General features: G+C 34.8%; 1 protein-coding gene across 6 annotated transcripts in view; it reads left to right on the forward strand.

Moving 5' to 3' along the window:
- Positions 1-26,928, forward strand: part of LOC120535157 (spermatid perinuclear RNA binding protein) — a 306,536-nt gene that overhangs the window by 272,382 nt on the left and 7,226 nt on the right. For all 6 annotated transcript variants that reach the window (XM_039762781.1, XM_039762780.1, XM_039762778.1 and 3 more), the window contains 7 exons: positions 8,311-8,416; positions 8,741-8,824; positions 10,869-11,077; positions 14,061-14,219; positions 16,722-16,856; positions 23,022-23,162; positions 24,536-24,656. In XM_039762781.1, coding sequence (XP_039618715.1) covers positions 8,311-8,416; positions 8,741-8,824; positions 10,869-11,077; positions 14,061-14,219; positions 16,722-16,856; positions 23,022-23,162; positions 24,536-24,656 — 955 coding nt within the window. The remainder of the gene's footprint in view (positions 1-8,310; positions 8,417-8,740; positions 8,825-10,868; positions 11,078-14,060; positions 14,220-16,721; positions 16,857-23,021; positions 23,163-24,535; positions 24,657-26,928) is intronic.

Raw genomic sequence — 26,928 nt, forward strand, 5'->3', positions numbered from 1 at the left:
TATATTTCTATCTATATATATATATATATATATATATATATATATATAGCAAAATACCCGTGCTTGGCAGCGGAGAAGTAGTGTGTTAAAGAAGGAAAGAGAAAGAAAAGGAAACATTTTGAAAATAACGTAACATGATTGTCAATGTAATTGTTTTGTCGCTGTGATATATATATATATATATAAAATACCAGCCAGAGCGTGTGTCATGTGTTAAAGAAGTTATGAAAAGAAAAGGAAACATTTTAAAAATAATGTAACATGATTGTCAAAGTAATTGTTTTGTGTATTTGGTGGCAGCGTCACAAAGTTGTTTTCGTAGCTGCATCAGAAAATGTACCACGACGCCTGACACGCCTCCTTTTACTGTTTTCTCACAGCTTGGATTGCTGCTGTCATATATATATATACACACACACACACATACATACATATATATATAATATACATATATATATATACACATACATATCTTCATATCTACATATCTATATACATATCTACACACACAAATTATATATATGTGTATGTATGTTGTGTGTGTGTGTGTGTGTGTGTGTGTGTGTGTGTGTGTGTGTGTGTGTATATATATATATATATATATAATCTAGATAGGGGTGTGTGTATATATATATATATATATATATATATATATATACATACATACATATATATATGCACATACATATACTTGTGTGTATGTTTGTATGTGTCTATATGTGTGTGTATAGCTTTGGTCACTGAGTGCAAGGGAAAAATAATGAAATATAGTCTATAAGTTATTAAACAGTAAAACATTAACGTTTTAAGAAGTACAGGTACATTGAGCACTACTGGAGTGGTTGGGGTAAACTACATTTTAAAGACTGTGTAACAAAACAGGTAAGTAACTAACAGCAGCTAAAATGTATATGGATCATCTCTCGGTAGTAGATCCCTTTTGAAAGGCGCTACACGACGGCTGTGGTATAGAAATTACATTTTCTATGTGAACGTTCAAATTTGTGCCTCTGGTAATGTGCCTTACCGGCAATTAAAGAAAATTATTTTTGTGTCCTCTGCCGTGTTAAGAGAGAAAGGCTTTGGTTTGGGATAAAAGGAAAAAGGTGTAAAGAAAGGAAAGTTGCCTTTTTCTTTTCTATAGTATAGAGATGTGTTTGCTGACGTTATGATCGCCTTTTGGGACAGTCGCGGTGGGTCTTGTGTAGACTGGTGAGACGTCCCGCCATTAATCGGCTGTGATGGCACTGTGAGTCCTCCACTCGTATGCGTGTGTTCATAATCCGAGCTGAGGACCTGATAATCGTATACGTGCAAAAGAAAGTGTGAATCACCTTAATATTATTTTGCCGTGGTGTAGAAAAGGGGTCCCGTGTTTGCACTTGTCTGGGCTATAGCTCAGGGGGCGGATGAAAAAAATTAAAAGTGCTCACTTTGACTTAAGGCAGAAGCGCAGTCAGCGTCTCAAAGGCCGGCACAGCTATGCACGCGCTCTTGGCTGCTCGACTTTTGCTGGGCAGGAGACCCCTTTGTACACACGCTCATGATATCAAAAGTCTCAGCGCTCTTTGGAGGTAATTCATATATTATATATATAGCAAAATACCCGCCTAGCGGAGAAGTAGTGTGTTAAAGAAGTAATGAAAAGAAAAGGAAACATTTTAATAATAACGTAACATGATTGACATTGTCATGAGTGTTGCTATCATATATATTCCTGCCTAAATAAGTCACCCTCGCTTCGCTCTTACTTTTTTACCGTTCATTTAATCATGGCTAGTGGCGGAAAAATTATAAAATGGAAGGAGGATGGCTTTACCAAAACAATTATTGATGGTGAATCGATTATTCATAAAGCTTGAATTGGTGATCTGTTTTTCTGTGTTAACCTCATATTTTTCATACTTCTTCTCAAACTAAGGTGGTGCGAGGGTAAAATGAATCGGGATGCGCTGATCAATGTAATCGGTGTACCAGGAAATCATGCATTGACAAAAGCTCCCTTTGCTTGTAATGCAAAGTGTGATTAAATGCATTATTTTTCAACGTTATGGAGCACATGCATCGAAGCTTCTCAGCTGTGCTTGTGCTAAGAAAAGGAAAGATTTTAAAAATAGCGTAACACGCTTGTCAATGTGACCTTTTGTAAGTAGTGCCTGGAGGATTCAGTGTGTTGAAACTCTAGAGACAGCGTGTGTATTAACTTGAGGTAAATGGGAGGGAGATGATGACGTGACTCCCCACCGCCTTAACTGTCAATCCCCACAAACACAGTCTCTCGGAATTTGCATAAGCACACCACTTCACATAGAATTTTAACTTAGTTACAAAGTGATCAAAACTCTCGTTTATATCCTGCGTCCTCTCATTAAACTTGTATCCCGCATTACCTGTGGGCATGTGAAACGCCAGCGGTAGCCTGTCTATGAACTTAATTTAAAGTTTAGGTTTACACCTTGCTTTCTTTCCGAGGTAGCAGCACTCATGAATATGGTAGTATATGTCACTCGCTCGCTTCTTATTGTTTCGCTGCCTTCTCAATTATATAATGCATGTTTTCTTAAGCGCTTTTTGTAGGTCTTCCTGGTTTTCTACGCACTGCGTTGACAGTCAGTTCACGTGATTACGTGGGAGGCGTGATGATGTCACACGAAACTCCGCCCCCTACGTCTTTGCAGCTCTACTCCATTACAGTTAATGGAGAAAAATACCTTCCAGTTATGACCATTAGGCGTAGAATTTCGAAATGAAACCTGTCCAACTTTTGTAAGTAAGCTGTAAGGAATGAGCCTCCCAAATTTCAGCCTTCTACCTACACGGGAAGTTGGAGAATTAGTGATGAGTGAGTGAGTGAGTGAGTGAGGGCTTTGCCTTTTATTAGTATAGATATACCCGTGCTTCGCAGCGGAGAAGTAGTGTGTTAAAGAAGTTATGAAAAAGAAAAGGGAACATTTTAAAAATAACGTAACATGATTGTCGATATACAGTAATTGTTTTGTGATTATTATTGAGTGTTGCTGTCATCAAGGATTTGATTATCATTATTTCTTTCAATCAGGTTCATATTTGTAGAATGTGTTGTGTTCAAGTTACATTCCGTGTTTGTCAATCATTGTAAAGGTAACAGGTTTCATTCATCGATTCGTTTCTTACTGCATCAATAAACAGCTCTTCTTCCTCTTTATCTGAGACGTGACACACTGCATGCACAGGTTTTTTTTTTTACACTGTCTTCCTTTAGCGGGACATTGACTTTTTCCACCGTGTGCTTCGTTTCCGCAGTAGCTGCACTTATGAATATGCTTGTATGTATCACACGCTTCATGTTTTTTTTGCTGCCTCCTCAATTGTGTAATTCGGTTTTTGTTCAGCACTCTTTGGAACAGATGCTTTCTGCCTGTGCACTGCGTCATTTCATGTGAGCCGCTCGGTGTACATGCATCGAATGTTCCCAGCTGTGCTGGTGCTATCTCGTGCGATGTCCACGGCTGTATTTAATGTTAGCTAAAGTTTCTCTCGCAGTTTCGCTGAGTTTGTGCCAAACACGACCCTGACCATCTCATCTTCCTCTGCATAAGCACAGTCCTTCACCCGTGAATATTTAGCGCCAGTGTTTTTATTGGATTGCTACTGACGGACGGCCTTATATGGGCAGGCACTAAATTACGTGGGAGGCGGTGGGCAGGCACTAAATTACGTGGGAGGCGTAACTCCGCCTCCCACGGGCATCGAAAGCAGAAGTCTATTATAGTATATGGACGAAAAAATAGGTTCCAGTTATGACCATTACGCGTAGAATTTCGAAATGAAACCTGCCCAACTTTTGTAAGTAAGCTGTAAGGAATGAGCCTGCCAAATTTCAGCCTTCTACCTACACGGGAAGTTGGAGAATTAGTGATGAGTCAGTGAGGGCTTTGCTTTTTATTAGTATAGATAATTGAGGAAACTGATGAAATTCTCTCTTCAATAAATTATGACGAAGTAGTTCAAGTTTGTCAATAAATAATAGCACAATACTTTGGCAACCTATAAGAGTTTTATTAGCTTCTTGAAGCTGCAAATTGACATTGTTAAATCTCTTGAAAATATCTGCCAAGTAAAAGGCATCATTCTTTACTGTTTTTAACTGTTGACACAGATTGGTCTCATTATTACTTTCAAAAAATTGTATAACACTATCATATAATGCTACAAATCTAGCCAAAGATGTACCCTTTGACAGCCACCGAACTTCTGTGTGCAAAAGTTACTTAATAAAATCTTCATTTTTTGTCCTGGCAAAGCTGCCGAAACATTCTATTATTCTTTGCATTGGATCTGATCTTGTTTACGGCTCGAAGTATTATAGTTAATGATGAATGACTTGTACTTAGGATGTTTTCCTACAAGAAAAAAATGATGTCAGTGCACCACACAATGAATACATAAAACAGTCTCACAGTATTAAATATAGATAATCCTTTTGTATCTGTGATGAGATTTATTGCGAATAGCATTTCTTCTCGTAAAAAATAGCATACATATGCCATCAATAAAGCATCATTATCTGCAATGGTAGATTCATCCATTTGCATGGAAAATGAAGAGTTTTGTAGAATACTTATAAGTTTGTTTTCAACATTAACTGCCATTTCATCAATTCATCACTTTACTGTGCTATCGCTTAGGGGCAACGTTTTTAAAATTTGAGGTATATCCTGATGCATTTCTGTTGAGATAAATTCTTTTATAGAGGGTATTATTACAGTTTCTCCAATATTATAGCTTTTACCACTTTTTGCAATTAATTGTGAAATGTGATAAGTGGCAATTAATCCATCTTCGTTTGTTGTATGTTGTTTCTTAAATGATGCAACGATAGTTGAGCGATTTGGAAGTTTTTTTATATATTTCCTGAAAATATTCAATGGGCTTGTCCTTGTCATTTGGATGCTTTGTTGAAATATTTTGTTTGAAGCTGTAAGCACTTGCTTGCTCAGAAATCTAACTACGTACTGACTTTAGTTTCGATTACATAACGATTTAGCTTCACTTACCTAACGTGAACAAAACTTATGCGCTTGAAGTCTGTTGCGTGGTCGCGACTTTTGGAAGGCTGCGCGCTTTTCCGATCCGGTATGCGAGACATCCTTCTCGTCTCCTGACGTTGGTCAGGCAGGATCAGGTGTTCCGGTCACTGGACAGCACAGCGTACGTTGGACGTGAATGGTCGGTCAAGGCGCTGGCTATCACGATCCCGCGAGGTTTTCGTCAGACCGTAATGTTGAAAGATATGTGGATCCAACAACAGCCGTTGGGAGTCAGGATCAGGATGTAGTAATCGTAGCTCCTCGTATGTTGAAATGATGAATTTGTTGACAGAGTAACAAATGCTGGGTACCTCTGTCAATTAGTATGTAATCGCAGCGCCGTTTGGTTGCTCCGCTACCGCCCAACATGAAAGCTGGAACACCCACTAGTGGGCGGTAGGGACCAGGTTGACTACCACTGGCTTAGATGATAAAAACTTTCTGTTGGCACAAACCGCCAAATCCTTTTTCAGAAGTTGCTTTCTATAGAACAGTGTCTCACATCTTGTATTTATAATTTACATTCCTTTTGTTCACATGTAGCATTTTGCACTTTTCTACATTAAATTGCATTTTCCAAATGTTTGCCAAGTTCCTAATATTATTTAAGTCTTTTTGAATTTTTTTGCTGCCCCTTCAGTATCTGCTGTCCTGTAAATTTTAGCATCATATGTGAATTTCCCAGGTTTACGAACTACACTAGAATCTATCATTAATATAAATTATAAAAATCTCCAAGGACTGACCCCTGATATATTCCACTGATCCTCTAACTCCATGTGGAGCATTCTATTCTTGACTGCACTCACATTGCTGGTTAACCAACCTGAGATCCAGATTTGTAGGTTACAGTATGTCTAATGCCAATAGCTTCTTGTTTCCAAGTTAGTCTTCGGTGTGAGACTTTGTCAAAGACTTTTTGAATGTTTAAGTAAATTGGGTCATATGCTTTGCTTTTGTCAACTGTCCCAGTAGCCTGCTCAAATAATATATATTGATTTGGCACAGGTCATCTTCATTACTGTGAAAGATGATCATTCTTTTTGAGTTACAATATGTGTTTTAATTTTTTCTTTTCTTGAGTTCTACTCATCCAAATCATCGTTTTGAAGGATGATTGTTTTGCATAGATTCCTAATTTTACCATATTGTTCCATGTCCTTAAAGAAGTCTAATGAAGTAGTTGAACTGAATGCTGCCAAATTTGCAATATTTTTACCTGTTGCACTCATTTATATACAGTACAAACATCAGTAATTGCATGAACATCTGGATAGCAGTTTTTCACAGAAAAGTATAAAGAAAAATTTAACAAGCTTAGAAAATGATGTTTGTTAAACAAAATGAGTGTAAAAAATGTAAGAAGTAAAAGATCAAGATAAATGGCAGTACTAGAGAGCTCAAAGTTGTTTACAAATAAGCACTAGTGAGGAGACAGGGTAATTATTCCATCCATGTAACCACATATTTACTAGATTTCTGTAATGTAATTTGATTAACAAAACTTCTTTAAATTGTAAGAAATCATTTCAAGCATATTTTCCTTTACTTGGAAACAGGAGATGTCAGTTTTCACAGTTAGATGAACACTGTTCCAATTTTTAAAAGTGATATTCATTTTACATATTCATTTTTTACTGAATATAGTGATACTCCATTCCATCTGCTGCTGAACTAAATCTGCCAATTTTCACTACAGAATACTTGATCAGCAATTGGTAAATTGGTCGATCACAAAAAAAAAATTGCCCCTGCTTTTCAAAGCTTTATGGTAATTTAGTTGTAGTGCTCCTTTAAACTCAGTATTATAGTAATTCAGGTAGCACAGGTGTCTTTTCTTTTTTTGGCTCAAACTTCCTATAAGCAGAGAGCAGCAAGGCAGACTTTACCAGGGAGAAAGAAGATTTGAATGTTAGCCTTTATATAAAAGAAAGTGGAAAAATAAACTAAGAAAAAAAGAACTGGAGAATTGGCCTGTGCAATTAGACAAATGCCAAGAAAATCTACTTTAGTGAATTCAGAGCTTTTTATTTTGTCCTTAAATTAAAATGAATACTGCTTGTCCGAGTATGGATGGTGAGCAAGCATTGTTTTAAGTACATCAGCTCACATTTTCACTTAGAAAAAAAAAGCTAAAGAAGAATTTGAAATTGCTGCTTAGTAAACAATAGGATTGTTAGCTTAACAGCAGAATTTGTGTACAAGGTTTGTTCTTAAAGTAACCGAACTTCTTAAATAGGGCTCCAATGAGCAAACATAGCAGACTCACAATGGTGTTGGATGTGTAGCAGTGACCTTGAATTTTATAATCCCTACTTGCTCGACCACACCACTTCTTTTAGTCAGGAACTACATGCTGTACAATAAATGTATCAGCTGAATCTAGAATAACTTGATTGCCAAGCTAGACATTAAAGTAATTGATTTACTCTTACCATTCTCCAAACCTCAAGACTTGTACTCATGTACTGAGTAGTGGAGTACCCCACCAACCTCATCTAAATCACACACAAGCAAAATTAACTCATCACTCATTAGTATGTCATCATTGAACACTGTGCTCAACGTTTTTGCCCTCTTCCTCTAGGTAAAGAGAGAGCTCAACCCTTATCAGGTTCAGTACTGGTCATAGGTTTTGATTGGTAATTAATGCATATGCAATGTGTGCTTGAAAGACAAAATTGTATACAAATGTTATAGGTGGATATACAGTTCTCAAAGCCAGTCGGTCTCCTATCCATGGCAGCTGAAGAAATTGACTACTTTAGTATTTTTAATTTGTAAATAAAAATAGTTAATTCTAAAATTGATGCAAATATAGAAAAGAACAGTAATCTTTAGCATAGCAAACATTTTCTAAACTGTGCAAAGGGCATGAAAGGGCTAAATCATATTTTCTTCAACTTCTAAATCTCTTGATAATTAACTGTAGTATATATTGTTTTATAATGTGAAAAATAACTCTGTTCTTTGAAGAACGCATTCAAACTTTATCTGTCTCTTTTTAGCTGGCATCTGTTTCAGTATATTTAAAAAATATTTGATCAAGTCTTTCAAACAGATAATGAATAAACTGCAAACTACAGTATAGGTTTTTAGAGCTTTGTGGAGAATCACTAATTTATTTTCAGTAGATGTGAACGATGCAGTACTATTTGATTTGTTGCTATACTGAATTTAATATTGGTAACAAGTAAATTACAAAATTTTTATCTTTAATGCATTTGTGTCATTTTCTTAGCATGCGTTAAGGCTCCTAGCATTTGGCCAAATTTATAAAGTTTTAGAAATGGACCCTCTGCCGTCAAATAAGCCTACTCAGAAATTTACCTGGATAGACAAAGAAGGTATGTATTTATATCTTAGTTCATTTTGAATTTGCTTCCCATCCCTTTGCTGATGTAATGTTTCTATCTTGCTAAGAAATAACTTTAAACTTTCTTTAGACTGTTAAATGTGCAAGCCTATTCTTTTATGAGTGGCTTCTTTTATGTACTGACATTCACACTGTGCTCTGAACTTGGTTTATACATTGGCAGTAAATGCACAATATCGAATAGAAGAAACATGTTTTTATTATATGACCATTTTATAGCAAAAGTAACTTAACAATTCAGCTGTTAATATTTAGTAAAAAGCCAAAGTGTATCCCTCATTTATTTGCATTACAGGTATATCACTTAAGAGACCATATGAAGATGGAACAGGGGATGACAAGGATCTGATTAAAAAAATGAAACGAAACTTAAGGAAAAGTAAGTTGGTCACTAGAAATAAATTCCAGCTCATATTCTTAATGACAATTATCTGACATGCAAAGTTCTTCATACCATTAGTTCTTTTTTGTTAACCCAATGCTGCAAATTGATTTTAGCACTCCATTTCAATGGAAAAAGTTTAAATGGTTTTCATTGTTATGTTTCAAGGCTTATGAGTAGAATACATAAAATATTATCCAAAATATCAAAAATACATAATGTGAACACAAAATGTTGCAGACAAGTAGTAAAATATAGAAGTCTTGTGACATAAAGGTCTGTGGAAGAATTTTCAAATTACGTTGTATAAGGCAATGAATAGAAGTTAAATATTTGCACACAATTTATGTATGTAACCCTCTGTTCAGGTGCAAGAGCATTTTATTCATGGAATTATGTCCTTGAACTCGGATAGTTTTATTAAATTGTTAAAAATACAATTTATTATTTTTGTATCTGAGGTGTCTTGTTAACGATAATACCATTTGTTAACACTTTGCCACTATCGGTTTAACAGTACATTTGTATAAAATGTACTAAATTATGTTCAATACATATACCCACTGATTTTTTCTATTTAAAAATGCTAGCACAGCTCCTTCAAATTTAAAATATCTTTTAGGTTCTAATTCTCACTAGCAGTCAATACTAGTAAAATACTGAAGTACCTTTCTTATTAACCTGAAAACATTTATATAAAGGGCCTTGCTATGCATCACAACTGGGTTTCTAAATAATAGGTGGTTGGTTGTTTCATAACAACTAGATTTTTCATGCTAAATGTAAAATTTGTCTTTTTTCATTCCTGTACACAACACATCTCTTTAGTCATTTCCATTGTAAACACGACACATTTTTGATCCTTTTCCTCTCATCTATTCTATTTGTATTCTTACTTTTCTTCTTTTAGCCTGAAATTTGCCACTGGAGTTTTCCGTTAATAGTTAACAAGTATTTTTTTGTAAAAGTGTTCTGTATTTAAAGTGAGTGGTTATGTTGTATTAGTTATGTTTATGGTTCAGTGAAAAGTGAGTTCTGTTTTTAAAGCAAGAAGTAAAATGAAGCACTTGTGTGAAATGCTAGTGTTCGGGAGTGGATGATTTTCATTTATAGCTCGTTTATAACTAGCTACTTTTTTTTGACAATTTTCTGTTAATCATGTGACCCTAGTGCACATGCATTACTGAAATGTTGCTTTCTCCTTAAGAGAAAAATAGCAGTTGTCCAGCATTAATGATGCAAAACTATCAGGAAATGTTTAAATTAAATTGGGTTTGCTCTCGCACCATTGGTACAACTCACTACACTTTGTATGTATAGCAAACTGAAAACTGCAAAACCATTACCACCATCTCAACCATCAATTTACCTAATGGTTTAAAGAAGTACAGCTGCCACTGTCAAAATTGTGTTGGAGAACCTTTAGCATTAAATACTCTGTTGCCATGGATACTAACTTTTAACATTCAACATTCAGCTGATTTGATTGTAAATGTTTTAAACATTTCATCTTTACAATTAAATCCATTTTAATCAAAGCTAACCGTTGGCCTTCTAAAACAAAATATATTATTATATAGTTAGTAATATAATACATTGTGATAAAGGATGTTACTTTTCAATCAGGCGCAGAATCTTTCAAATTTTTGATCACAGCTTATTCCAATTAATGACTTCCCACTGAAATGCTTTAGATCAGAAGATCAACTCTTGTTTGTACCAGAAAATCAAGGATTGTCTTTGAGCAATATAATCAGTGCCAATGAATTATTTTTAGATGTGGTGCTACATGAAATGTACAGCACAGTATCATCATGTTTTACTGTCGTAAACTGTGTTTTACTAATTTCTCAACATCACTGATACGGATGTGTTCTTTGTATATCCTCAGCAGCATGCCTTTAACCCACTGTGTGGGTGACTGTTTATATTTTATTTGAAGTAATGCCAAAATTTTCTTTTTAAATTTGAAAGATGTTAACTATAAATATAATTTATTAAATGTTTCAATATGGTCAAATTATTTTTTTTTTTGCTACAGTTCTTGACAGCAAAACATTAGATGCCAACCAGCCAATGAATGCTTTGATGAGACTAAATCAAATTCGTCCTGGGCTCCAGTACAAGTTGTTATCACAGTCTGGTCCTGTACATGCACCTGTCTTTACTATGTCTGTAGATGTAGAAGGAACCATCTACGAAGCCTCAGGACCATCCAAAAAAACAGCAAAGCTTCATGTAGCAGTGAAGGTAAAAATCATACTAACTGAAGCATAAAATAATTTCTGGGATGCTGAGAGTGGTTTTTGCACTGCTACCTCTTGGGTTCAAGTGGCTTTGGTTGAATCCCATCCCAGTGTCTGTTTGGAGTCCCCCATGCCAAATTCACATCCCAAAGACATGTAGGTTAAATTAATTGGTAACTGTAAATTGGCCTGATGTAAGGGAATGTGGGTGTGTGCATGGGTGTGCCCCATGATTGTCTTGCTCCTGATTCAGGGTTCATTCTTGCCTTACTCCAAAGCTACTTTGTTAAACACTGGCTTTCCACTTCTCAGAACTGGATAATAATAATGTATTTTATTTATATAGCAACTATTATGCATAATTACATCATAAGGTGTTTCACACATAATTCCATCTGAAGTTAAACTTTTATATCTCTCGGATAACCTTAAACTTAAAAATTACATAGTTAGAGTAATACTAGACGGGATAAAACATTTCTATCAAAAATTAAGTGTGATGCCTTATATCACACTACTTCATCTAAGGCTTCTTATGGTCAACTGGAAGAAATGTTGACCCACACTCAGTGTTCTATATTATGGCAAATTGGAACAATTCAGATTCTGTTTGCAATGATCTGTTCAGTATTTTTCATAATTTAGTATGGACCCATTAATGTAATTCTAAGATAAACATGCCAAGCATATGCTCAACATTTTCGTTTTTACTTTGTTTTATCATCTAGGGTGGTCCAGATCTAATTATGCAATTTTTATTACGCTATATCTTAAGTTTATTACATAGAAAATCACCTGAAAAATCACAGACCATCGAGAAGTGTGCGAACTGACAATATGAAGAATCGTCTTCGTGCCGAACTGGAATCGTCCCCACATAAATCAAAGTCATCCAGACAATCTGGATCTGCATAATTAGATCTGGACCGCCCTGTATACACAAAGCTATTTTATACTATATATCATATACTATAAACTATTTTGGAATGGGATCTCTCTCTCTTGTTCTGTTACAATGCTTTGTTTCCAAATTTTAAAAAGATTGCTAAAAAGAAGCTCAGCTAGAACAAAGTATCTGGGCTGATATATGGTTAGATAATCTCCAATAAATACTGTATAAACCATATAAACTAGTAAATGAACCTTAAAATCAGTTCTACAATTCAGAGAAAAACAGTCTAGTTGATACTTAATTTAAATCATCCCGTCGTTCTGTAAATCTGTTGGCCAGTATAAAGAGTAATAAACATTTGTACCATTTCTTCAGTATCTGTCGATAGTAAAGATCAGTATTACATTAATGAAAAAATGCAGTTTGAGTAACATTTTTAAAAAGATAAAGTTAAATTCAGAGTCAACGCTTAATCCTACATTTTTTGACTTGCGATGCTATCTGTGGGCCTAGTGAATCCAAGTTACTATTAATCTGATTTAATAAGCTGGTTAGAAAATGGATGGATGGATTTTTGCCAAACTCTTTTGTTGATCTACTTTGCACTCTTGTATTTTAATCATCCATCATTATTAATGTTATTTGTCAGCTTACTCATTTGTAACATAAGTTAATGTTTACCTGTGTAGGCACTTCCATTTTTTCTTGTATGTTTTGAGATAATTGGTGGTTTCAGGTGTTATCTACAATTTTTGATTTAGTATTTTTGCCTATATTTATTAGGTGCTATTTGAAGGGGTCTGGGGAAATAATTGATTGGCCAAAGAAACCAGTAAGGTTTTAAAAAGTGCGCTCTGATTTCTAAATCTCTCTATTATAAAAGGAAATCCTAGGACAAGACTTTCTCAGAGGTAATTTCAACTCCGCGCGAGAGATAATTTTGGATCCCGTGAGACGAGATTTTTTGCCAAGAGTTTTTGACAGTTCCCGCCATCACCTCAAACATTTACAACCACACCCACGGTGCAGACACTTCTCATTCATGTTAATGCTATTGTCAGACACAATTCCTACGCTCTCAGCTCCAAGCTGGTCGGAAATAAAAGACAGAGTAGATGATAAAATAAAATGCCGTAAAGAGTTTCAAAAACGGTGGCGCGATATACATACATGCAGAACAGGTTAGAGATTATGAAAGTACTAAAATTCAAAAGTCTCAAAAAACTGATAGTAAAGATTGCATTTGCGCTAACAAACGGAAATTATTACTTGGTGAAATAACGGGACAGCGAAAAGAGATCGAATACAGTATATGGACATAGGTGATATGACAGAAGTATGTAGATATTGTTTGGCTTTAAACTTTAGGTCGGAGACTTGTAGATCGTCTAATTCGTGTTACCATCAGGAAAATGTAGTGTTTCTTCCCAATGAAGAGGACTATCCGTGAGAATTAAAAGATTTGTTTGGTGAAAGTGAAAGCCACATACGGGAGCGGCAGAGATCTGAAGTGGATGGCGCGCAGCACTTGCCGGGGAGTTTGGCGAGTGAAGCCCCCTAGTCTTCTATAAAACAAACAACATGATAATCAGAGAAAAATATTTAATGTTTGTTATGTTTTCATGGTACAATAAAGTTACTTGCATGTCTCACAGGGGCTGACGGTAGTACAGTACCAATAACAGACCAAAAAAGACAATAAATACAACATTATACATGAATACAACAAATATACAACATGAATTTTTCAAAATGAGAAGCTTTTGCGTAACCTTTATACAAGTAAGACATTTGTACTGTTGGCTGTTTTGCACTTACTTGTACTAGTACTTGTAAATACAATATAATGCTGTATTTCATAATGCAGGTTTTCAGTTTCAATTACTGAAGCTTAAACGGTGTAAAACTGTAATGAGCTCGGCAATGATCCAAGTCTTGCTGCTTTATAGTTAAAAAAAAAAAAAGTGTGGTTTGTTTGAATGAATTCCAAGCCACAAGTGTATACCAGATTTGAACTTTATTCTCTTGCCAAAGCTATACATATTTATCATGCCCATTATTCTCCTTTCCTATAATTGTACTTTTTGCTTTATAGGTTTTACAGGCAATGGGTTACCCTACTGGCTTTGATACCGACATGGATTCAATGAGTGCAGATGAAAAATCAGATAGTGAGGGGAAAAATGAAACATTGTCTACAAATTTAAGCAATAATTCTGCCAGCTCTACCACAGACAGCTCTAACACACTGGAGGTACAGTATTCTCAATTCATTTAGTCAGAATCACTGCTTTCAAAATCTCATACTTGCTGATGTGATGCAAATTATTAAATCAATATTGTTTTGAATTTTATATTGCCTTTAAGATATTTTAAGATATAAGGTATATTTTATACCCCCATGTTTTTAAATTTTCAGGAGTTATGATGTTGAATTCCCTGAATGTCATGCAGTTGCTTAAAATTAACTTAAAATTTATAGCAGATATTACCATTTAATATGTACCTTAATTTTTTAATGTGTATTTACATAAATGAATGAACATTTTTTAAGAGTAGCATATTACACATCTGCCCAAATAGGAATTCTGCTAGTTTACTTGAATCACTTGTCATTCTTATCCCAATTATGGACAGTTTCTCACCGTAATTGCATGAATGCTTATTTTATGCATCATTTCAAACACTTTCATGTTATTTTAACTAGCAATTTGAAGTTATTCTGCATATGAGTGTGATATGCAATATACTGGGACCCAATTTATTTTTGGTTTCTGTTTTGCTCTTAGTTTTCCTAGAGTATGCTGTCACTTCCTGTCACCCTAAATTGGAGCAGGCAAATTCAGTCACTGATGCAGTGCAGGGGTCCATTAAAAGGCTATCATGTTATAAATAAAAATAAACATATTGACACAACTAAGGGACAAAAAAAACACACAATATGGATAATCATTAGGATTTTTTTTTCATATTGCCTTTTGCCTTCCTTATACAAGTAATTTTGCAAGTGAACATGTTGATTCTTATTCTGATGAGGTGAAGTGCTGTTTTTTTCTACTGATATACGAAGATTATTTTAAAGGTGTAAATGACTTTTTTGGTGGAGAAAATATTCATTTTTTATTTAAAAAAGAGAGAAAGTGTAACTCTATAGTTTACAACATTATAGCAAGTCTGTAACCGTTGTGCAGGTAGTTTTGATTGTGAAAGATGCTGTATAAAGTAAAGGTTAATCATGAGTGGATAAACAATTATTAGTAAAGGTTGGTCACAGTTGCAATCAAGGCAACACAATTGCAATCTGTTGTAATATGTGTTTCTGTCTAAACATCCACAAACATGCCACCATTTTGGCATTCCATAGACACCAGATACAGAAGACTAGAAAGTGTATTTATAAAGTTAACCTGAACTCTTTCATATACAGAAAAGTGACTTATTGTAATGAACGATATGAATAGAACAATAAAAGACATTTTTGGTAGAAATTGAGACCTCATAAGATGATATATCTCCTATATCTTAAACATTGTAAATATAAAGTATTCTTGCCATAGCTTTCTTACCATAACATTCTAGGCTATGCTGAGGGCAGAAAAATAATTCAGTATCTTTATCATAGGAATATATTTATCAAAACAGAATACTACTGCAAAACTGAAAATGGATATATACATTTATTTAATCCCTAAATGTAAATAAAAAGTTTTAAATATTTTTGTAAAATTAAGTGACTGTCAGCACTACAGATTATGCTAAATGAATAACTGTGAATTATGTGACATTATGTTCAACTATTCTATTTTGCTTGCATTGAAACTGTTGGTCTTTTCAGCATCTCTATAATTTGTACCATAAACACTTAAAAACATTTAAAGCACATTTATGTTTTGAGTTAAATGTAATGTTTCACTTCACAGTTTCACACATGTTGATGGATGGATTAATTTTGTCTGCATTTAATCACTCTTGATCTTAGTTAGCTTCCTAGTATCCACATGCTGAACTGAATAGACCAGGCTACCATAAACTAGCTCTGCTTGGAAAATACTCCCAACTCTCCAGGCCAGCCAAGAGATACACAGAATCCATTCAGCATGTCCCATTAGGCCAGGTCTGGCACACCTGCTATGACACATGGCAACACCAAACAGCTTCTTCAGGATGAATCCCCTTAAACAGATTGAATTGTCATCATGGGATTCTTATTTTTCAATGTTTTTGTCTGACACTATTCTTTTAACAACAACAACATTTATTTATATAACACATTTTCATGCAAATAGTGTAGCTCAAAGTGCTTTACATGATGAAGAAAAGAAAAATAAAAGACAAAGTAAGAATTAGAATAAGACAACACTAATTAACATAGAATAAGAGTAACCACTTGGCTGTGGTTAACTGTGCTAGGAATTACATGTTGTAAGGATCATTTAAGCTAAAATGCTCCTCCAACGTGCCAGTGTGACAACCCTAGGAGGGGATTGTATATATCTGTAGTATTAAAAAAAATATATTTTGGTGTCAATAGTATCACGTGCACTCAGTATAGACCTAATGCATTCTGCAGCCCAGTTAATCCAATTCATTGTCACTGGAGGCCGGTGCCTGTCCCAGTAGCACTGGGCACAACATAGGAAGCGACCGTGAATGGGAACACCAGTCTACTGTAAGACTAAGAGTAAATATGGAAACTAATTTTAGCCCACTTTTTTTAATCCGTACATTTTATTTCTTTATATCCAATAATTAACAGGTTCGAACTCAGGGTCCTATTCTAACTGCTAGTGGGAAGAACCCAGTTATGGAGTTGAATGAGAAAAGAAGAGGCCTAAAATATGAGCTTATATCAGAAACTGGTGGAAGTCACGATAAGCGCTTTGTAATGGAGGTATGCATTATTGTTACCAATTATAATCCTTTGGAAATTTGTATTTTTATTGTTATCATCAGTAAACATGTCCACTGCCAGTAGCAGTGATTAGGGATATCCAGCTAAAACATATAATGGGATTGTTTGTTCCCTCAGTTTAATAGGCAATAAAACAAATAGTATTTCTTATCAATTTCTTTTGTTTGGCAATACTGATTTTCTCTAATTCATTTAGTTCATCTTCCTTTGTTCTGTTTAAATGTACATACACTGTGATGTTAAAACTTAAAACACTGCTTATATATTTTATATTAAAAAGTAAAAAATCTTGATTTTTTTTAATATGCAATGGGCCTTTAATATTCTTGAAGCTGATGTCAAGTAATGTCTTGGTATTAAAGCAGTAGACAGCAGTGTTTTCATATGTGTAAATGCTAGTAGATTTTACATGAGATTTGTATTTCATTAAAATTATTAAAAGGGGGATTGTCTTTCTAACACCTTTTTATTTTGGACATATTTTTGTATAGAGCAGATTTATGCTAGTACTGTTAGAGAACATGCTTTAAAAAATCTATAGATTCGGACATAATTTATATGGCACATTTTCATACAAATGATGTATCTCAAAGTGCTTTACAAGAAAAAGAAAGAAAAATGTATAAAAAAAAAACAAATATAGAAATAAGATTAAGCAATACTAAGTAACAAGAATAAAGTAAGGTCCAATGGCCAGGAGGACAGAAAAAAACAAAAAAAGCTGGAGGGCTGGAGAATAAAAAAACAAAATCTGTAGTAGTTCCGAGGCCACAAGACCACCCAGCCCCCACTGAGTAATAATGGGTCAGCCCAATGGTCATAATGAAAAAGGCTGCAAACACCAGCACTCTGTTATAAGTCTTAATCCTTTATTGGATGAGTTGTTAGTCTGGCAAAATAAGAAAGCACTTGGCAATATTTTTTCATGAAAATAACATGAATAGCAATAGTTGTGCTTTTTTCGGTTCCAAATTCCTTTCTGTAGAAATGCACACTAAGTAAAGGTGCCTTGAATATTCCATCTTGGCACATCTTTCCTTTCCTTGAGCTCAGTGTTCTCTGTCTGTCTATAATCTCTATTTATAAAAAAAAAAAATAAATAAATAATAGGGCTTTCATGTGTAGTTATCTCTTGCGTCTTTTGCTTACTTTAGTTTTTCTATTAGTTGGGTTATGAAGAGGGAACGCGGAATGCACTGTTTAAAAAGTAAATGAAAACCAGATTCCTAAATTTTAATCTCCACTCGCCCATGCAACCTGCTCTGTAGAGTTTGCACTTTTTTCTGTGGAGTCTCTTCAGTTTCCTCCTCAATTCAAAAGTTGTGTTGGCTAACATGACTGGTGACTTTAAACTAACTTCTTGTGAGTATGTGATTGTATAGCTTCATCCCACACTGAAGTGGATTATGCGGGTAAATAAACACAGTACACTACAGGCTGCTTCACTGAAACAATGACGGACAAGATGACTTGCCTTAGAATTCACAAAGTGGGTGTATAATCTACCAAAGGCACTGACAAAAACATTGTGATAGAAAAAACTATAATCTACAACATAAATAATTATCCAACAATAACAAAAGCAGTAATAATGATAATAATACAGGTGGAATCCCATTATAACAAAACTTATGGGACCATAAAAATATTTATGTATTAACGAATATGGGAAATACCTATAGTATTGTGAGCAGGGCCACCTGAAGTTCTCTATATCTAAAGGCAGCAGCACAGTGGTAAACAGTAAACCATGGGCAAAGCAATTGGTTGATCTCTGCAGGATCAGGGTTACCACATACCTTGCTTGTTGCACGATGTTTAACATCGTGTCTTCACCAAACCACGTCTGCCACAGTGGTGTTTCCTAATTTTTGGTGTTATTCTAACATGCAGACAGAAGCCAAAGTAGGACGATCGCTCATGCCACCGCTCCTAACAGCTTGTATTCTGAATGAAGTCTTGAAACTGTACCTGCCTTCTCTGTGTACCTGTCTTTTTCTTGAAAACCTAGACTCATCTTCTTGTCTCTCTGCGACCCAAGCTTGACAATACCTTTATGAAAAAACAGTGCTTCTTAAACTGCGGAAAATATTTTATTTGAAAATGAGATATTAGATGTAACTATTTTTTTTATAGAAATACAGTTATGAAAATACAGAATGAAAATGAGATGTTAGATGTAACTTTTTTTAATAGAAATACAGGTATGAATACGGAATGAAAATGAGATATTGGATGGAACTTTTTATTATAGAAATACAGGTTTGAAAATACAGAATGAAAATGAGAAAACAAGACCTAAGATGTAATTTTTTTTAATAGAATTAAAGGTATGAATACAGAATTAAAACAAGATGTGAAATGTTTTTTTTAAATAAAAATACAGGCGATACACAATGAAAATGAGACATTAAATGTAACTTCTTTAAAATAGAAATACAAGTATGAACACAGAAAGAAAATGAAACGTTGGCAGTAATTTTTTTCAATAGAAGTACATGTATGAACACAGAATGAAAACAGGACATTATATGCAACTCTTTTAAATAGAAATACAGGTATGAAAATACAGAATGAATACGACTCATTAGATGAAGATGAAGGCGCAATTCCAAAATACTTTCGCCACGTCATTTTTCTTCACTCCGGAATCCCCTTTTTCCAGGATTGTTAATTTTTCTTTCAGCGTAAACTGACATTGAGAAGCACTATGAAACTCAAAACAGTACAGTATCCGCACAGATGTCATGTCTATATGCTCACCAAGCCTGCCCAAGACCGGAAGTTTCACAACAGACTGTTGCTCACTTTAAGACAACTTGTTGCAGGGTTGCCGAGACTCAGCACGGAAAGTGTAGGAGCAGCTTTAAGTATTTTTTGCATTGCATTATCTTCAGTTACCACTTTTGATCAAAAAAAGTTTGTTATACTGAGATTTATGTTTTATTAAAATGATATTCGTTTAACATAATGTTCTATGAACGTTTGCTCGGGCCCGCAAAAAGTGTTTGTTATTCTGAAAATTTCATTGCTTCAGCATTCGCTATAATGGGATTCAACCTGTAATAACAAAAAATAGTAATAATAGTTGTCAAACCATGGAGCATTGGAAACACAGATGCTGCAGAATAGAATTAAAAAATAAAAACTCCAGAATTTGATTGCATTGATGAAAAATGATTTAGTTCAAAGTATAAGCATTTCTCAGAAGGGTGTATATTAAAACTTGCATAAAAACTCTACAAATATCCTTCATTTACTAGTAAGGACATGATAAGATAATAATTATACTTTGCTTTTACTGAATTTTGTGATTATATTAGGCTAGTCAGTTTAGTCCATAGTTCTAAATATGATTTATATATTTATAATTTATACGGTTATATGATAAAATTATAATGTGCTGTCATCATCACCCTAAAATCCATCAGCCTAATCTCCTAGTAGGCTGGAAATTTAAATATATAGCTACCCTCAAAATGTTTGTTTATAATGCTATTCAATGATAGCTTTTTTCATGTAATTAACACGTATTCAGTCTTTTTAGAGAAATGTGAAATACAAAAAAGCCTTCCAGTACAGCCCAATTTCTTTTTTTTCTGCAGCATCATGACTAACATGCATATTTTGCCAAAAGAGTCTTGCAGACACATCCCTAAGCAACTTTAAATAATTGCAATTGTGAGCTGAAGAATTTGAAGTCTATTAGGTCACATCTGTTTCATGAATTGTTTCTAATTTATCAAATTCAGGTTTGAAAATTGATACACAATAATATTGGATTTGAAACACATGAAAAATAAATTGGAACAAACAAACATCAGATATGAACTAAAAATCAGAACTGAGACCGTTTTAATTGTAGCCTGAATATAGTCTTAGGAGCCTGTAGAAACATACAGCATCAACCTCTGGCAATATAGACTTATAAACTGATTTTTACCATTGTGACTTTTCTCCAACATCATTCCAGGATTGTTATAGGAGGAGAATGGAAAGATTAACTTTCCCCACCGCTCCCACCATACAAATGGCAACTATGCAGTGTTCACTGCTATAGCTCTAAATACATCCCAAATGTGGCAATCAGGATGGAAGTGATGACTAGGTGAAGCATCCTAATCCTTGCCAAGTCACATGTATGACATAATAAACGGTTTCAGTTTCTAAAAGTTTAGATAAATTGCATCCTTTCATTTTTATCATTTGCTCAGTATTTTATGTACAAGGAAAGCTTGTTAATTGCCAGTGGGAAAGGTGCAGATTTAAATTGTTCCCTTAAAAAATCAGTTTAACATGTAAAATGTAATATAGTGTAATCACTTCACAAGTCATGCAAAATACAGTATTACTGTGCAGCACACAAAGTTTTCAGTCAACAACCAGAAAGTAAATTTATGTAAATAGTCAAAATATTCATTCCTCCTCAGCACTTTATTAATCTGCTGCCTTATTTTTTTTATCCCCCTATCATTATAACCTTGCCTGCAAAGAAATTGATGAATCAAACTACTTCCACATTAACAAAACAATCTTTATAATAATGGAAAGGTGTGAGTTACATAATACACTATGTTGCCAGGATCAGTTTCCTGCATGTGTTAAAGTGCTTAACTTTTCTTATAGCTCTCTACTTCATCTTGTGGATGGAAAGGAAATTGCAATGTAAGCTAAGTCACAGCCTGCTATTTGACTGAACCTCATACCACAAGCACTCGTGTAACCAGTACTCTAAAAATATAAAATGCAGTTGTCCAGAATAATGAAGAGAATAAACGTCTGAGTGCTTAGTATTTATTCTGAGAAGTTTTCTGTGATTTCTGAAATAAAACCATTTCAGGTGACTACCTGTTGAAGCTCATCGAGAGAATGCCAAGAGTGTGCAAAGCAGTAATCAGAGCAAAGGGTGGCTATTTTGAAGAAGCTAGAATATAAAACATGTTTTCAGTTATTTTACCTTTTTTTGTTAAGTACATAACTCCACATGTGTTCATTCATAGTTTTGATGCCTTCAGTGAGAATCTACCAATGTAAATGGTCATGAAAATAAAGAAAACACATTGAATGAGGAGGTGTGTCCAAACTTTTGGCCTATACTGTATATAGGTATATACACACACCCACACATAAGCTGACATTTCTATTGTATTATGTTTGACTTCTTTAACAACAAAATTATCTGTTAGGGCCATCCTAATATTGCTAGTTCATTATTAAAGACTGTACCGTCTACAGTGATTTTAGGAATTTTGAAAAGCCCTATGCCAAATAAGCAAATGGAAGTAATTAAGTCACCATTTTCAGATTCTCAAAGTTCTCCTTTAAACTACACAGTCTTCTGATAACAATGCAGATTTGTAGGCTTGGTAAGGTAATAACAAGTGGAGGAATTTCTCTACTTTGTGTTTAGAAGGAGCCCTGCAAGTAGGTCCTCCAATTTGTGAAAAAAAATCAGGAATTGATAGCAGGATTGGCACTCCGCACAGTGTTCCACTCCATTCAAACTAGTGTGGTGCTGAGGTGTCACCTGTTACATGGCTGCGCTAGGGTCCTAATTTGTGATCCTGAGATGGTATGTTGTATGGTGGGTGCGGCAATGCTTTATATCTGTGCATGCTTTCAACCAACCCCCAAATTAAGAAGTTAAGTTATATAAGTGTGGTTCTGACGTGCATAACGTTGTATTTGTTTTGGTATTTTGATCTACTGGGATATTTTTTGTGGCATTTACAACTGAATATACAGTCATGTGAAAATGTAAGTACACCCATTTGAAATTGTTGATTACCAGAGTTCACTTTTAGGGAAAGTTGAAAGCCTGCCTCTTTGACACTTCATATTTTAACTTTTATTTAACTTCATAGTTATTTTAGTATTTTTATTATGCTATAATGAAAATTGTGTACAGCACTCTAGCATTTAAAGAAGAATGACTTGTAAGACTATATTGGATTTTAATTTGGAATACACTAATATATTAGAGCTGCAAAATTGGTTTCTTCTTACACAACACAATAAATGTTTGTTCGTAATTGTCTCTTTATCAGAACTGACACATTCTATAGCTTCATTGTATTTCGTAATAATTGTTTCAGCAAGGCAAGACGTTGTTGTTTCTAATATTCTTGTTTTAATTTTGATTAGGTGGAAGTTGATGGACAGAAGTTTAGAGGTGCTGGACCCAATAAAAAAGTTGCAAAAGCCAGTGCTGCGCTTGCGGCTCTTGAAAAACTTTTTTCAGGGCCCAATGCAATAGGCAATAAGAAAAAGAAGATTATATCTCAGGTACTGTTATGTGTTTGGTTATCTTTCGCTTTGGTATTATCTGTAATGCATAATACATTTCACTTCACACTACAATTAAATTATTGCTTAAATGTGTTGCACGGGATAATGGTATAATACCAGGTCTATTACAAAAAAATTTACATAAAAAAACAGTTCAGTATCATGCTTTTTCCTCAATTTTGCATCTTTATAGAATTGTTGGATTTAGAATTAAAACTAAATAAGAATGCTGTGTTTAATTATATTCTCCCACTAACAGAGACAATTTTACTAACTACTACTAAAATTGTTAGTTTTAGCAGAGATAGTGTCAATTATTTTTCTGATTAATATTAAAACAGAAAGTAGATGTTATGAAAACTTTTAACAGACACAATTCCAGTAATGGAGGCTTTTGTGTGACTATTAATTCCAGTATTTGCATACAACCTATATACAATGCATACAGTACATTTACATGGCCAACACACTGAAATGACCATTAAAGCTACTGTAAAAGAGGTTGTAAAATGAAATCAATAAAGTGTTCTTGTCATTTAGCCTTTTTAAATTTTGGTCGCGACAGCAAATGTGATCAGTCATTATCCTCCTCATCCATGTGGTTTAGCTGCTAAAAAATCCACCTACCATTGTCTGTGCAGAGACATTTGTATCCTCAGGAAATTAAATGAAATAGGCCACATGCTTGTACCTCAATAGCTTGTTTTATCAATTGTATTTCATTTTTTGTTCAGTTTAAACATAATGTTGATGACACTGGTCACTCAAGACATTGATATCAAAAAAATTATTTTCAAAAATCTGAAGTGAACTCAGTCAAAACAGGGCACATTATTTGAATTGAAATTGCATTTGAAAACTAGATCTATAGTACATGCAACATGTGATTCAATTAAAGGATCACATCTTTTTTAAAAGCAAGAGAAAAATGTCAATCCGTCAAATATATGCAAAAATTGAACATAATTTTAATTAAAGTAAGTAATTTTAATTAATTTTGTTTGCTATTCCATCCATTTTCTTATCTCACATTTGAGTCATCTCGTATTAGACTCTAGTTCTAACAGCAGGAGAACTGCACTTTGCCAAGTGGTTTAGTAATTTGTAGGTTATATTCACTCCCTTTTATATAATTTCATTTATACACAGGCAGAGCTATAAACATGCTTTTAAAAAGGTGAAATCCAATGTAGTGCATATATTCCTTATGTATAGTACAATGTTTTTGGTGGACATGTGATAGAAGAAGGTGATCCATTAAAAATGAAAGAAAAAATAAAATAAAATATAGGCTTGAGAATATAACTTACATCATTCAAAGTGAACATAACTTGAATAGTCATTTGTTGTTTTTTATTACTTTCCATAAGTCAAAAGGGGTGGTAGCCGCAGCAGCATCTATTGCAGCCCAGGCCATGAGAGGCAGAGGAAGAGGGGCTTTGGCAAGAGGAACTTTTCTCAGTGCCGCTACACCAGGATATTTGGCACCAGGTATTCTGCTTTGAATTTTGCACCAACTGTTAATGTAAACATCCCTGACATATTTGTTTTGATTGTATAGCTCGTATACTTTATTGGTCTATAATTCTGAGTTAGATAGAAGATAAGATAAAAGCTCACAGCATAATTAAAACAAGAACATACAGATTAAATAACTAACCACATAATAAATACATAAGATGAAACAGATAAGATAAATAAAAACTGTACATATCAAAAATGGTCTCATACATTACAAATCATCAGTAGTAAATACAGTGCAGCATCACAGTAATATAATATGTGCAATACATGGATAAAGTGTCTAGTGATGAATAAAGTATCAGTAATCACAGAGTCTGGCTCCCCATACATACAATTCATGAAATGATCCATTAAATGATAACATGGATTAAAGCCCAGTGTTGTATAGTCTGATATTAGCAGGCAGAAAGACTTGCGAAAACATTCCTTCCTGCAGCAGGGGAGAAGCAGTCTGCTGCTCATTGCACTCTTTTGGCCCTGCAACAATTTATGGAGTAGATGAGAGGGGATCTTCATAATTAGTTACACCTTTGCCAGCATCCTCCTCTGTGCTATCACTTCCACAGTGTCCAGTTTCAACCCAAGAACTGAAGAGGCGTTCCTGATTACCTTTTTCAGTCTGTTATTATCCTTGGCTGTGATATTGCTGCCCCAACATACCACAGCATAAAACATGGCACTCAATACTACAGACTCACAGAAAGTTCTCAGCAGCAAGCCTCTCACACCAAATGACCTCAGTCTCCTCATAAAATAGAGTTGTCTCTGACCCTTCTTATACAAAATGTCCACATTCTGCTCCCATCCCAGCTTATTGTTTAGGTAAACACCCAGGTAGTTGTAGGTTTTAACAATCTTGATTTCCTCCCCAGAGAAGACTTCTTCTCCCAAAAGTCCACCACAAGCGCCTTTGTTTTTTTGGGGTTTAGTTGAAGATGGTTGTGATGATACCACTCCACAAAGCTACTCACCAGGCCTCTGTATACTTCTTCCTTCCCTTCACTAATATATCCACTAATAGTGGTGTCATCTGAGCACTTTTGAAGGTGATGCGTCTCAGAATCAAACTTGAAATCTGAGGTGTATAAAGTGAAAAGGAATGGACCAGGGGCAGCATCTGTGCTGGTAATTGCGACACATAGTCTAACGTACTGTGGCCTCTTAGTCAGATAGTCTTAAGATCCAGAAAATCAGGGCAGTGTCAACCTGCGCTGCACACAACTTGTCCCTTAATAAGAGGGGCTGGATGGTATTAAAGGCGTTAGAATGGTAAAAAAAAAAAAAAAATGACTCTCACCATATTCCTAACACTGTCCAGGTAACGGTAGGCTCTGTACAGCAGATAAGCTACAACATCTTCCACCCCCACATGCTAACAATATGCAAACTGTAAAGGGTCCAACCCTACACCCGCCTGTGTTTTAAAGTAACAGGAACCAGCTTCTCCATTATTTTCATCAGGTGTGAAGTCAGTGCCTCAGGTCTATAATAATTCAGTTCTTTGGGATTCTTGATCTTTGGCACTGGTACAATACATGAGGTCTTCCAAAGCACCAGAAACTTTTGAGATTCTATATCTGCTTTAAGATACCAAACAGCTCATCAGCACAGACCTTTAGTACTTTTGCACTGACTCCCATCAGGGCCTACCACTTTACCTCCATGTAGTCCACCTAACTCAGTTCTCATCTCATCCTATGTAATAATAAACTCTGGATTTGGGGTGGAGATGTGAGACAATGGGAGGTGATAGTTATCTGATATTTATGAAGAACACAGAGAGGGTATTTTGTGAAGGTTACCTGGGAGATGCGTTTACAAGTGTCCAACCATCAAACCTACAAATGTGTTCAGCTTATTCGCCCTCCTCCAAGTTAATTCATCTTGCTGACAGCAAGGCAGTTTATACCCGGACACCATCCTCGTCCCATTCCATACCTCATTAACCCTACCCTTCTGAAGATTACTCTCCATCTTTCTTCTGTAGTGCTGTTTATCACCATCCTTAAAGACTTCCTTCTTTTTGTTCAACAGGTCCTTTAGGTCACCTGTGACCCAAGGTTTGTTGTTTGCAAAACAACCATAATTTTTGCAGTCTTTTCCCAAAACATTCTTAATGGTCCAAAATAGATTCTGTTACCACTTGTATGTAGTAAAACTAAAGGGGACAGTAATAACTAAAAAGGATTCATTGAAAGTAGACCCACATATGTATTCTTCCAGGTTGCTTCCAATGAAC

Source organism: Polypterus senegalus, chromosome 9 (assembly GCF_016835505.1).
Source record: "Polypterus senegalus isolate Bchr_013 chromosome 9, ASM1683550v1, whole genome shotgun sequence".
Taxonomy (NCBI): Eukaryota; Metazoa; Chordata; class Cladistia; order Polypteriformes; family Polypteridae; genus Polypterus; species Polypterus senegalus.